The sequence below is a fragment of the Aspergillus brasiliensis genome (assembly GCF_001889945.1).
Source record: "Aspergillus brasiliensis CBS 101740 unplaced genomic scaffold ASPBRscaffold_15, whole genome shotgun sequence".
Classification (NCBI taxonomy): domain Eukaryota; kingdom Fungi; phylum Ascomycota; class Eurotiomycetes; order Eurotiales; family Aspergillaceae; genus Aspergillus; species Aspergillus brasiliensis.
Window position 1 is genome coordinate 569,262 of NW_027137456.1, and position 13,167 is coordinate 582,428.

Below are 13,167 nucleotides of genomic sequence, written 5' to 3' on the forward strand. Positions count from 1 at the left end.
TTCATAAATTAGTTATAGAGGAAAAGTTCAATGCACTGTGGCATAGCTATGAATCCACCCAAGATTATCCACCCGAGTCTATCGAATACGGTTATATCTAAATGATGGTTCCCACCACCGGAGCTTCCACCGGCTCTCCCACCGGCCATACCCGAATCACAAATGTTGAAAATGAAGCATAGCGACCTCAATGTTCTACGTCAACGTTCAGGAACATCCTCTGAAAGGTCTCTAATCACTCTAGAAACCTTCCTGACTCGCGCTTAGAGATAACCAGCTGTATCAGCAGCAGAAATCAGGAGTTGCATTCCTATAGTTAATGTAGTATGAGTAGCTAGTTAACCAGGGACATATCCAACTGACTCAGAAGTCTGATTATAAATTGGTTATAACGGATATCTCTGACTTGTCCTGCTCAAGCCCGGTTGGTACTGCGTATAGATTGAGTGGGGTCAAGATGTTAAAATGTACCCGCCAATGTGGACCCTTAAACCACATTCATGATGATCAACCATGAATTTATAAGCAAAGATGTTCATCCGGGAACCGGATCCTTAGCGACCCGAAAGTTATGTACTATTATCAACGCTCGGGACATTCTGGAGAAGAATTGCCGAAATCAAACTCTTGGTGTTTGTATGGAGGGGATATCTGTGTTCTCCGAAGGTTCCGTGGTAAATCTAAGTCATGTGGCATTCTAGGGAGTTTACTATGCTTAGTACACAATCCATCGAGCATCCTCATTCTTGATTTTTGTAGTGAGCAGTGGGTAGGATCTACACCTATATACTACGGGGTGTAACAAGGACAATGAAGGAGCCTATAGTCTATCTAGAGCTTGCAGTCAATATTATAGACTCAACCTATTCCTGAGCCAAGGGAAGGAAAAATGCTTGGCAAGAAGAGAGGTTATCTAGGACGAAATATGTTAGTTTTCAACTTGGATTATTAGAAAATCTACTAGAATGCTATGTGAAATCATAGGATTATTCATAAAAGTTCTGTACCTTTTCATTATTAAATAAACCATCGAGACTCATTACTACTAGCTACTGATCTCTTAGCAATCAGTTTACTCTATAGATATAGACTATCTTTGTCATTTCTATATGAATCTACAGTATTCTACTGATTTAGTATCTAGTCGACAGGCTGTCTACCCCGATAAATAGATCATATCCTAGCCAATCCGAGAATGGTTCCCGGCACTAGTCGGCCACCCATGTGTTGGTCATAACAGGTCGATATCGACCCACGAATTTGTCTACGAAATATCCGCTGAAGAGAGGATATCTGCTATGAATTTACTGGAATTTCCAATCCAAATAATATGAAAAATAAAAAATAAAAAAAACATACAACAGAAGGGATTCGCTGGTGGTCACCCACCCAACTACTAACCTCCCGGCGTGTGGCTTGAGTACGGCTGAGCGGACGGGAAGCCCTATTTTCCACACCCTGTGGTCGTATGTACATGTTACTTGCTATATTTGAATAATATCATGCAAGGGATATTTATAATGCAAGGTTCTCTGACGGTCACTTAGTTAACTACTAGCCTCCCTGCACGTAGGTTGGACGTGGCCAAAAGGCACTAGAAAGTATGGTGAATCCCGCAGTAATCTTCAGATCTTCTGGAATGGGCACAGTGATCGATCAGATGCACAATCCTTTCCGACTCACGAGCTAAGGTGGGGGACACAAAACGTGGGCTACGGAGCTGCGGTCTGCGAGCTGCAAGCTGCAAGCCAACCGTACTGCTCATGTACAGCTGTAATTATCGGTCTGCAGCGAATATTTTCCTATAACGACATACCACACAGCAGGAATCCGGATGAGATCAACAAGAATGAAAAGACAGAGAAAATAAGCCATCTGCACCTCCGTGATCTGCCTAAGTGTTGTTTTATGCCGGTCCGTCAGCCTTCATTAGTCCCATCCCTTCTGGATGTTCAACTTTGCCCAGAATATATTCCAACATCATGATCCGTCAAGGATTATGGACCTGCGGTCCTGCAGGAATTTGTCAGAATATAATGGTCTTCTAGCTCGGCATCATAAAGCGATTCGCGAGGATTGCACCCTTGGCTCTAGCAGGAGTGCGCAGATAAGTGGTAACTCAGCCATGATGCGGCAGTTCTCATCATCAATCTTTATATAAGAAATTTACGATCAAGACTATATCAGGCTACGCAGGGATGTCAAATGTGTGTCCGGATTAATAGTGAACTCAATAAAAATGCCGATGAAAGGGCACAGGTTCTGATCAGATCCCCGGGTGCGTCCCCATTCTGTTGAGCTTTATGATATAGTAGTAACGACATAGTCTCATGTGCATAAACTGTTGGCGTCTCTATCTAACCGTCTATACCAAAATGTGCCACTCCAGCTCAAGAATTGCTCTTACCCGCCGTAATCATAGTCACCTGCACCGCAGCAAACCTGGTTCAGTTAGTGCACAAATCCAAGAGCAGTGTTCCACAAGGGAACTGAGACAAATGAGAGACTTAGTATAACTTACGCTGTAGCGGCAGCAAAAATCTCCACGCGCCTCGCCTTTACCATCAACCCCATGACCAGAACAAACACCATATCATACACGAAAATAGTGATTAATATAGCCGTCGGATCCTTCAGAAAATACAACACGATCATCGAGGTTGCAGGAAGCAACCCTGAAACAATCAAGCTGAACACATACGTCGAAGATCTGATTGACCGGTCATTGTAGTACCAGACGCCAGATTCGACATCTTTTCGTTTCTGGTGGAGCATGTGTGCATTAGTAGATATCATTAGTTATTATGGGGGTAGGGAAACGCCGGAGAGCAATAAGGAAGGCTAAGAAAAGCATAACGTACGGTATCCTTAGCCCCTACCATCCGATGGAACCACGCAACGACTCGCGTATAGACAAAACGGGTGAAACGATCCGTCTCCTCATGACGACTGTACAATGCGACTAGGTCGCTCTCGTTCTTTCTGCTCCATTGGTCCGGGGGTGCAAAAGACAACTTGTTTTGGCTTTCTTCTTCTTTTAGCCACGCTTGGAATACCTCTAGGTCGTGTTTCTCGGGCTCGTTGAGTCGGAGGAGTTGGGTTTGTTGGAGTAGGGCTGCGTCTAGTTTCAACCCAGCAATTCAGTTAGTATAATGTGTGCAATATGACAAACGTATATCAGTACTTTGTGTACATGATCGGCTGCAATCACCGTTCTTACTAGGTGAGTGAAAAGCTTGTGAGTAAGTGATGGGAGATGACTGGAAGCAGGAGACGAAACATTGACAAGGACAGTATAATAACCGACGTCCAGACGTAAAAAGGAAGAAAGAAAGAAAGGAAGGAAGGCAAAAAAGGAAGAGTGGAACCATACTGTACTCTTTCAATAACTTGCGTGCTTCGAGGACCTTCTCCCACTGAATTGGGTCCTCTGATGTCTTCATGTCCCAGACTGAGAACGGAAACGAGGCTTTCTCCTCAGGTTGACCGTCCACTCTAATGATATGTTGGAGTTCATTTTCCACGAAGGCGATTTCCGCCTGCAGATAGAGCAGGTTCTTTGCATTGAGCTTGGCAAAACGTCGGTAGATGGAGGACCCGGGGTCACGGGCCATTAGCGCAGCTAGTTTGTCGTAGCCTTTGGATGTGGGAGTCGACATTGTTGTCGTTGGATATGTACAGTTACTAGGGAGTGTGGTAAGGGCTTTGAGTACAGGAAGAGAGAAAAAAAAAATGACAGAGAACGAGATGGGTGGTCTTATAGCAAAGTGACACCGACTCTTCGATAGCGAGAGTGGAAGGTTACTGGATCCTGTACTTAGTTTGGTGACGGAGAGGCTATGTATCCTGCTCTTGTAGGAGAGCCTGACCAATTATATATCTGAACAGCCAATGGAGAATGATCGCCTGCATGGGGTCTCGGAATCAATGCGAAGCCTGATGATCTTGACACCAATCAAGGCTTCAGCCTTATATTCTGAGTACTGTGACGTACAGTGGGTAGCTTCTATATTCCCATCTAACCGAAATAAGAAGAGTGCCTTTACGCCGATATCCAGCCGACAAATTCCTTGGATTCTAAACATGCCCGACATCCAAAGCGCTGCCACCTGTAAGAGACGGTTGCACCCAAGCTACCCCTAGAACGTCTGCGGGGGCTCATCGCAGCGTCTAAAAGAGCATGCTAGATATGTTTGTTGACATAAAGTGAGTGGAAACAAGCTCCAAGTCCCTCCGCCTATCCTCCACTAGCTGAGCCTACTGACATCGATACGATTCACGAAGCCTCTTCGCAATGACGGGGTCCACTCGGTACAGCTCCTGCTCCCGCATCGATGGTCTTCCGATGAGAAGATCGTATTCAACATCTTCTACAACGTAAAACGTTGTCCGGTAAGGCTTGCTGCGCCCACAAAAAGACCACTGAACTTCTGCAATCCCAAGTGGTTTGCGATCCTGAAGCCCCAAAACTTGAATACAAGTCCCGAAATAAGGCGTGATGCTCGTCCCAAGTCTCTGATGTGTCTCTTTCGACATAACGTTGGTATCTGTGTGGAAGCTAAGCATCATGCGTCGACGGAGCTGCTTCTTTTCAGGCGGACCGGCCATGACATCATACACAAAGTCGCACTGATCCAGCTCGTTACATAGCTGTGAATCTTGTGATAAAGCAGAGTCCAGCGACTCTGTTAGTTCTTCGCGTCCCTTGGAGAGATCATCGTTATGAACTGGTGAGTAGTCAGTTTCATCGGTACCAGACGGAACCACTATTTGTTCATGATGTTGCAGCTGACATGACTCGTCCCGCTGCTGCTCCTAGTTCGGTCTTAATACTTCAGTTCTGATGCTAAGATCACAGGTAGCAATTGTGGCATCTCTCACCGGTTTGCTTCCAGAAAAGTTGAAAGATGGCAGTACTGCGGATGCAGTTCTGTAGAGTAGTCGGCCACAGGAGGAAATAACCAGGAAGAGTCTGTTAGATTCAGGGACGCATGGAGACGGCGAGTGTTGATTTGACCGACATTGTACCTTTTAAAGGTCAGGTTGGGTACATAGTCAGATATCAAAGGTTACTGTGGGGGCCTGACTACGTTTTCATTGTTGTCCGATTGGTTGGGCGTTGGCTTTTCGTCCTCATTCTGGTCCTGCGTTTTCCAGGGTGCTAGCGTAGTATCTTAATCAGCATTATGTGGATGTAGTTGAGGAAATATTGGAGCCATCGTTCACTTACCAAAGGTGCTCCAAGACATTATAGCGAGGACCGAGGATAGAATAATTTGTGGGACATACTCACCCAAAAGAACTGCTGTGCTGATGAACTGTGTTTGAGTTTTTCAATTGTGGCAACCACCGGTATATGAAAGAATATTATGGTAGCCTCTCGCGGCTCCAGGGGCTAAAATTATCATTGGTACTGGTAGACTCGGCTTCTCAGCCTCGTCTCATCACATGTATCACATAACAAGGCTGGCAGAGAGCGAAAACACCAATCACAGTCTAACACGCGGCAGCTAATGCAGCTGGCCAGATTGAGCAGCTGATCTAGACAAGCCACATTGGACCGGACGTCACTGAAGGCTGAGATTCGCAGTTCCACGTCATCGAATCTGCTGACGGCCTCATTAATGGGCGTGGTTTACAGGGGTAAGAGCGAAAGCACTGGGATATGGATGAGACAGCTCAGAAAAAGCTGCCATCATGCATTTGATCCTACTAGCAATATGATAGAAATGCAACGTAATGCACCCGCGAGAAACACAAATAATCCCAGCCTTGCCAGCCTTGCCAGCCTTACCTTTGAGGCCCTGAATCCTGGCCTCCCCTTCTCTCCGTCGCAGCCTTACGTTTTTCATACTGAGCCGCACATCTGCTGCTCTCTGCCTCTAGAGCCCTTTTCCTGGCCTCTGCGTGTCGTTTGTCTTCCTTCTCCTTATCCTCTGACAAAGATTTTAGCCTCATGCGTCATCCTCAATGGTCACTGCCTTACCTTGAGACTTCGGCCCTCGAAAAATAGGAGACAAGGATGGACGCTGATCGGAAACCATCCCCTCAGCAATGAAGCTATTCCGCCCTAAGATGACGTGCGCACCAGGGAAATCTGAGATCCCAGCATCTAGATCCTCCAGAAGGTAGAAATCTTCTTCCTCGCTTATTTTCGAGCTATGGTGCCAAACACGCAATCTTATGCATTTGCGAACCATTATCCATTCTCCGTTCGCCAGTTGGAGCCTTATTTCGGAGCCCTCGCGGACCGAAAACTTCCGGAGGCGTTCACGGCCCAAGGGGGTAAGGATGTTGACCCTCAGGTCCGCAAAGGATGCTCGTAGAGTCCCTTCAGATTCGTGAGGTCCGTCATAGCAAATATCTAGAGTCTACCACGATGTGTTAGTAGGAGTCGATCGAGTTACAACTTAAGACGGGGGAAACGGGGCGGTGCTATCGGGATCCAGGGTCAATACCATAGCTTCGTGGTGTCGTTGCCTGGACGACCTTCAGTGATTGACAAGCCCTGCTGTGCTCGGGTTAGATGCTCTATTGGACCCTTCCGGAGTAATCAGCCGGACTTATATGCCCGCAGCATCGTGAAGCCTTATGAGTGAGCCGCAAGTATCATTGTCGTTTACTGTCGGATCTGTTTATGCAGCGTGGGAGAGGTGCACCGCGAGGGAGCTGGACCTCGAGGCTGAATACAACCATTCCAGATGGAAGGCGTCACCGCCAGATAAGAACCATCCATACGCAGCACATCAAAGTGGTTCATGGGGAGGAATGGGCTCGCTCACGAGCCTGAGATTGAACGCAGATGACGGCGGCCCTAATGCAAACATGTTGGGTATCAGGAACAGACAGGAACGGATGTGAATGGCTGGTGTACATTGGGGTATTCATCTATATTTTATATTATATCAAAAGAAGACATAGATCATATCATGTGGAGGTTCAAATCATCGCTCACCGTCAGCAATCCGGTCGAGCTGATGCCATAGGGTTGGTCCTCGCCCTTCCTTCCGAACAACTCCAGTCGCACCGCCAGCAGAATGACCATTTGCATGCATAAGCTTATCAGTAGTGATAGGGTAGAAAAAGAAAACTGCAACCATCTGCACCTGACGTCGTATTCAATCCCCTGGCACCGAATAATGCAAAGCTGACTAGCCACAACCCCGCACAACATAGACTGCAGGCATAAAGTCAGCCCGCCAACTCGAGCGATCGGAGGCATAGCCTCGCGAGTCGAGCGTCTCGAATTTCTTTTATTGTTCAAGATGATCGCGCGCAATAACCACGGGGATGTCGGAACTTGGTTGCAGAAGCCTATATTGGAGTATCGTGGGCTGGCCGATCAACACGTCAAACTGATCGTTTTCGACCACGTGAAAGTCCGTTTGGTATGACTTGAGACCCTGTGCAAAGTGCCAGTCCGCACGGACTTTTCCGATCGTTGGGATGCTGGTTGTTTCTGTAGCTTGCCGGAATGGCACCAAGGACTCCGTACATGGCTCCAGCGGTAGGCCGAGTTTGTTGAAGACACCACTCCGCATGATGCTGACCTCGCCTTGGGTATCCATAGAGACTCTTACACCTTGTTTCTCCTGGGTTCCGGTGATCAGATAGCCGTTTTTGGTGAATTCGAGCGGTGCAGGCTCATCCTCGTCAGTAACGTCTCCCAGCTGTGACCGACCGGTCGATAACAAAGGGGTCGTGATGGTGGTGTCGTGTCCACTGGGTGTCTCACTCGGACTGAGCACGCTGGATGGAACACTACTCGGTAGCTGTGGAACTGAAGGACTTGACTCGCCTGAATGGGTGCGCATGGGAGATCCGTTGGCTAGTCTGTCCCCTAAAGTTGGTTGTCCCTCTATTATCCCTACATCTACTGGGATTTCCACTGACTGCCGCCGGTTTGGAACAGATCTTGTCTCATCCATGCTCGCTCTACTGGACGTATGAGAACCGTTGACCGATGACTCAACCTGCCGGGATATATCATGAGGGTGCTCAGGCTCTTGTCGTTGGTGCTCGGGATCTGAAGGAACACGAGGTACTTTGAAAAGGGATACCAATGCCGTCAGGAGCCACCATAATATTGCTTGGAAGGGTCCAAAGAGTTCGGCGAGCCAGCGTGGATGCATCATGTTTGTGGCGTGAGTGTGAGCTTCTATGTCTGGAGACAACAATCAGAGACGGTGCGAGGGCCAATACTGGCTTCAAATGGCCTGGAGCCTGTCCTACCATTCTGCGACTGCAAGCCTTGCCTGATTGGCATCTGGGTTCGATATCGGGGGTTTTTCTCTTGCAGCCCGCGAAGTCCCAAGTATAGGTGATTAAAATAGTGTCTGGGCGGGACAAAGGTCAAAGAGAAGGGATCTTCGATGGTGGACAGGCGAATCAGAAGGCGTGTAGGTAGGACGGTCCGAATGGATATAGAGATCTTTTCACCAGGATAATAAGCAGAAGAGACGAGGACCAGCAAAAGTAGAGTAACAAAGGAAGACAAATAGAATGAGAGAGCAAAGGGGCGAAAAAGATTCAAGAGACGGCCTTTAAGCCCCGTCACCTAGGATTAGATTAAAAGCAGAGATGTAATAGGTTTGGCCAGCGACAGGAGGATGGATGATTGCATGGATCCCGGTTGGGCGGTTGTTCCGAATGTCCAAAAAGGATTATTCAAGGTGCACGCGGTAAAAACATAACTGATTCGAGCTTCTGGTTGCTTCACTTACTGTTGACGTGGCCTCCAATATCACCAATGGTGGGAAATGCCCCATGCAGCTACCAGGGTATCGAATTGAGTGAGAAGTACTAACTCTCCCTATATTCGCGTGTTACTGAAGCGTACTATTTCCCTCAAAAAGTTCATTTTCCTGGAGCATCCCTGCTTCTAGAAGGTAATTCTGGACTCGATCGTCTATACCAGATACCCGCCAGCCACAGTACCTGTTGATCAGACGATGAAAGGCAACGGGGCCGACCGTCCCAAGCCTTACTCTACATAATTTGTCATATGCATGGTGAAGAATTGAGCCTATAGTTGGATGATGAGAAAGTTGGCTCTCGTTCACAGATGGTATGCCGCAAGAGCGAAGAGAGAAGAGATGAAAAGGACTCAATAGATACACCCTGATTCCCTGAAGGCCAAGGCATGGCGTAGGACTGGATGTGGGAGACCATCGGGGGCCCCCGGAAGTGACTAGTTAAGAGGATGGGTACTTTTGAACCACCTGCTCTGTACTTTTCGCAAGAGACCGGAAGGGGCATCCGGGAATACAAAAAGATCAAAGTGCTGTGCTGTGCCACAATCCTTTCTCCAAAACTAAAAAATCAAGGACAGGTGCCGCCGGATTGTGTAGTAGGCAGGTTATGGTGATGCCTAACCTAGTGCCTCTGTCGTAGCAGCTAACTAGTTATTAGTTAGTCCTGCTAGTTATTAATCATCGAAATCATAACGGAACGTTGCCAGTGACAATACTACTACAACTTTCCGAATATGTGAAGGCGGCAGTGCCCCAGAATACCCCGTTCACCCATCGGGGATTTAGTATCTCGTGTATGGTGGAGAGGGGCGACGAGCGACTATTCTGCCTTACAAGGCAGAACCTTGGGTGAATGTGGCTGGTTTTCATCAGCTTTGGTCCCTGGATGGTTCCTGAGTTCTCCGAAACGTCCCGCGATCCAATCCAGACCCTCATCTATGATCGTCAATCAGGGATCATTGGACTGAAAGATGCCGTCTTGCCGATCTATCAACTACTACTACCTAGCCACATCGGATTGCTGGGGGCAGCGGGAGGCAATCCGCACCTTGGCTGTGTCGCCTCACTCTGCCATTTTCTGTCACCCGGAATAGGTAGATTGTCCGATGGTTGAGGCAGTGCAAGCAGACTGTACAATGTTGAACGTCACTGCTCGTTTTTCTTGGGAGTCGAGGGGAGGTCCCGGGAGGCATAGGGTAATTGTAGCAGGGCAACGAATGGGAAAAAGAAAGGCCTTGTTTTCCCTCTCCCTTTTCTTTATCCCTTTCTTCGTCAGTTTTATCGAGCCAAGGTCCTACCACGGCTCTGTTCGTCTTATTTCATCGATCGGCGCCGCCCACGTTGCGGCTTTCATTGCTTTGGGTTGTGTCGGTGGTACCATATGAGCCAGCAAGTTCAATCAACATAATTTATCTAGTATTTATTTTGGCGGCCGATCGCCTGGATAGAAAACAATCCACCCCATACAATATAAGCATGGAAAACTATAGAATGCCCACTATCTTATTGGTACTACTTATCTGCATGAATTTCCCCGAAATCAACTCCCAGGTACAGGATCACTGTACATACTCTTTATTTGTCCGACTGAGCTCCTGCCACGCGCAGATGGCATGTGGCACCAGCAGCACGTTTAAACGGACTTATCCATTATAGACGTTACACGGTCGGAACCTTTAGCTCGTGTGGTGGTTGTTGACGATTATGTCAGATTGCATCAACACCATTTTCATTGGACGACGGTTCAAACGCATTCATGGAACGTTCGCTGCATAACCTCTTCATCGAGAGTAAAACGATGGTCAAAGTAAATAAATAGGAGGTAAACCTTCAATAACCCGGGAAGAGAACTCATCAGACACCTTCTCTAAAGACGCCATGACTCAAATTATACAATAGGAGGGTTGCCATTTTTCTTACTGTTCATTTCTTCATAACTTCCTCATATTACGCCACCGGTCACTAATATATAAATTCACAAACATTATATCACACCAAGTCCTTCAAACATTTCTAGTCGTTATCTCACCAACAATTGAATGGACAGATCTTCCTTTAGAACGAAATATGATCGGCTTCTAATTTCCGAGACGTTCAGACCGATATATCTCGGTTTTCAAGGCATGTGTCATAATCTCTACACCCTCCCATTTCTTCGTTCCCCACCCCCCCAGAGAAGCCAAACCATCCCCCTTTGTCGATATAAACAAACGCGAAAAGGTATAAAAATATAAAAACATACAACAGAAGGGATTCGCTGGTGGTCACCCACCCAACTACTAACCTCCCGGCGTGTGGCTTAAGTACGGCTGAGCGGACGGGAAGCCCTGTTTTCCACACCCTGTGGTCGTATGTGCTTATCCATTCTTGTGAAGGACTTATATGTGCTTAGTTTTATCAATCCTACACAATCCTATTCCTAGTGAAGAGCCAACATATAGTTACTAGTTAGAGCGGAAGCCAAAACGGCCCGATGACGATCCCGCTAACAGGTCGGGTGCCGGAAGGTGACCATGGCACCAATTCCTAGGCCTGGCCCTAGGCTTTATTGGGATAGCAAACATGTAAATAGAGATCAGAGTTTCCCTTTCTCATCTCTCAGCTTTGCTTGTAGCCTAGACTTCTTTTATTAGCATTCTTCGCTATTATACATAGATAGTAAGGTGCCAAATAAGTTATCCAGTACCAAACCCCCTCCACCCAAATCCGCTACTATAAATAGATTAGGCTTAGGAGAACCCACCCCAACTACTACTTTCAGAAGTCGACCACCCAGCCAATTCTTATAAACCCGTTCTCATCTTCCTGTACACATCGGTCCCTCTCAATTTCTCTCTGTTTCTTCCCTCGAGGTCGTGCGCCGCTCGGATTCTTGGTCTATTCCTGTCCCTTCTGCGGTTAGTTCCAGACATCTCCTTAACATCTTGTAGACCGAAGACCATGACGGCTGCAACCTGTGAAATCCAATCACACACGTTAACCTGACGGAGAGGTAGCCTGTAGATGCTGGTGATTGATAGAAAGATAACGCGGGTTGCAATATACGACCGAATCGTTAAAATTTGCAAGAAAAGGTGTAGTGGTATCGAAACCATTGAGGTCATGAAGTTCAGCTATTTTTGTAGCAAGAGGCTCGTCTTCCTGCGGCCATCTTATGATATACCATCCCTTTCGTTTATGTCTCCAAACAATATAGACCGGGAGAACAGTCTTGGTTTGGTGTGCGGTTTCGAAGTCGTAATCACGATTGTTCACGTCAATAGCCAGAAACGTGCGATCACTCCTTATTTCGATGGCAATAAAATGAATCCGGGGATCATCCTCCCAGTCTGGAAATATCTCGTTGACGAATTTGCTCGCTGAGACACGATAATCATGAGAATCTAGTTGTTTGGTATGGACTTTGATCACTAGTCGTTGTGCCTCAGTCTTTTCGAGAACTTTCTCGCGTATTTCTCTAGTGTCACACATGATGGATGTGTGGTTCGAGAGGTGGAAGACGGGGGGAGGGGGGAAGTGCGCTGTTTGGGCCAGAATGAAAGGGGTGAACCGCAAAAGGTTGGCAGGCCACTGCCTGTCTGGGGGTTTGCCTGGTTTGCATTGTAGTTTTGTTTGCCCTCCTGGCTGTAGTTGTGAGTACTACAAACTAACACACATTTCTTCACTCCTGCCCACAGAAAATCGATAATCTCCCATCCCCCCAACTACCTCCCAAACCAAACCCCCAAAGCAGTCACCACCCCCATCACCGCCTCAAAAGGCGCGACCTTCCGCCACGCCGCCTCACCCGTCCGATAGAACACTACCGCAGCCAGCAACCTCGTCGGAACCGTAGCTACCATCAGGGGGATATTGTTCTGATAAGCGGCGATAGCATAGAAGGTGCCCAGGGTCAAGGAGGAGAGACTTTTGCTGGTTAGAAAATATCATAGTTGATTTATGAGATGATAAGAACCTACCTCATTGCTTGGATTGTTCCGGCGCTGACACCCCGCAGCGGGAAGTATGGTGATTGCGCGGCGGAAGCGGGGAAAAGTAAGGTGTAGACGCCGCTGCCGAGGAGGGGGAGGGATTGGAGGGTGAATAAGTATTGGGTGATTTGGGGCATATTAAATTGGAGTATTTTGTGCTTGGGGTTCGAGTTAGATAGTGTGTGGTGGTGGATGGGTAACGGTGTCGAGAGGCGGTGAGATTAAGGTCTCCATTCCTGTCAGCATCCGCGCCACTGTCATTGCGCGTGGCTTGATCCTTCGCCGAACGCCAGATAAGCTGAATCTTATACACCCTGGGAAGCTGTACGATGGGATCTAGCTGTATTTCGGGACGAAGGGCGTGGTGTACTCGGTGCCTAGGATAAATGGTTGGGGAAGCTGGGCTAAGATATAGTGCTGTTGTTTAGTTAACCTGTTAAAGC

General features: G+C 47.5%; 7 protein-coding genes across 7 annotated transcripts; 1 reads left to right on the forward strand and 6 right to left on the reverse strand.

Moving 5' to 3' along the window:
- Positions 1-2,390: 2,390 nt before the first annotated feature.
- ASPBRDRAFT_58807 (uncharacterized protein) lies at positions 2,391-3,659 on the reverse strand (the record flags this gene model as incomplete). Its single annotated transcript, XM_067627961.1, has 4 exons — positions 2,391-2,442; positions 2,522-2,763; positions 2,862-3,121; positions 3,374-3,659. 4 exons carry the CDS (start codon positions 3,657-3,659, stop codon positions 2,391-2,393), a joined length of 840 nt encoding a protein of 279 aa, XP_067474968.1.
- A 598-nt stretch (positions 3,660-4,257) lies between these two features.
- ASPBRDRAFT_58808 (uncharacterized protein) lies at positions 4,258-5,249 on the reverse strand (the record flags this gene model as incomplete). The annotated part of the gene is made up of 4 exons (XM_067627962.1): positions 4,258-4,815; positions 4,882-5,028; positions 5,091-5,161; positions 5,231-5,249. 4 exons carry the CDS (start codon positions 5,247-5,249, stop codon positions 4,258-4,260), a joined length of 795 nt encoding a protein of 264 aa, XP_067474969.1.
- A 541-nt stretch (positions 5,250-5,790) lies between these two features.
- On the reverse strand, positions 5,791-6,341 carry ASPBRDRAFT_135021 (uncharacterized protein; the record flags this gene model as incomplete). Its single annotated transcript, XM_067618669.1, has 2 exons — positions 5,791-5,936; positions 5,987-6,341. Coding segments are annotated over 2 exons (501 nt in total), but the record flags the coding sequence as incomplete, so codon positions are not given.
- Positions 6,342-6,823: 482 nt separating this feature from the next.
- Positions 6,824-8,421, reverse strand: ASPBRDRAFT_335838 (retropepsin-like aspartic protease). The gene is made up of 2 exons (XM_067623136.1): positions 6,956-8,421; positions 6,824-6,888 (listed from the first exon to the last, which is right to left on the reverse strand). Exon 1 carries the CDS (start codon positions 8,133-8,135, stop codon positions 7,254-7,256), a length of 882 nt encoding a protein of 293 aa, XP_067474971.1. The 5' UTR covers positions 8,136-8,421; the 3' UTR covers positions 6,824-6,888; positions 6,956-7,253.
- A 1,517-nt stretch (positions 8,422-9,938) lies between these two features.
- On the forward strand, positions 9,939-10,138 carry ASPBRDRAFT_47760 (uncharacterized protein; the record flags this gene model as incomplete). Its single annotated transcript, XM_067625935.1, has 1 exon — positions 9,939-10,138. The coding sequence occupies exon 1, from the start codon at positions 9,971-9,973 to the stop codon at positions 10,136-10,138; it is 168 nt and encodes a 55-aa protein (XP_067474972.1). The 5' UTR covers positions 9,939-9,970.
- A 1,097-nt stretch (positions 10,139-11,235) lies between these two features.
- Positions 11,236-12,415, reverse strand: ASPBRDRAFT_47761 (uncharacterized protein). The gene is made up of 2 exons (XM_067625936.1): positions 11,497-12,415; positions 11,236-11,368 (listed from the first exon to the last, which is right to left on the reverse strand). Exon 1 carries the CDS (start codon positions 12,222-12,224, stop codon positions 11,730-11,732), a length of 495 nt encoding a protein of 164 aa, XP_067474973.1. The 5' UTR covers positions 12,225-12,415; the 3' UTR covers positions 11,236-11,368; positions 11,497-11,729.
- Positions 12,416-12,457: 42 nt separating this feature from the next.
- Positions 12,458-12,861, reverse strand: ASPBRDRAFT_58811 (uncharacterized protein; the record flags this gene model as incomplete). The annotated part of the gene is made up of 2 exons (XM_067627963.1): positions 12,458-12,659; positions 12,713-12,861. The coding sequence occupies 2 exons, from the start codon at positions 12,859-12,861 to the stop codon at positions 12,458-12,460; spliced, it is 351 nt and encodes a 116-aa protein (XP_067474974.1).
- Positions 12,862-13,167: the final 306 nt, after the last annotated feature.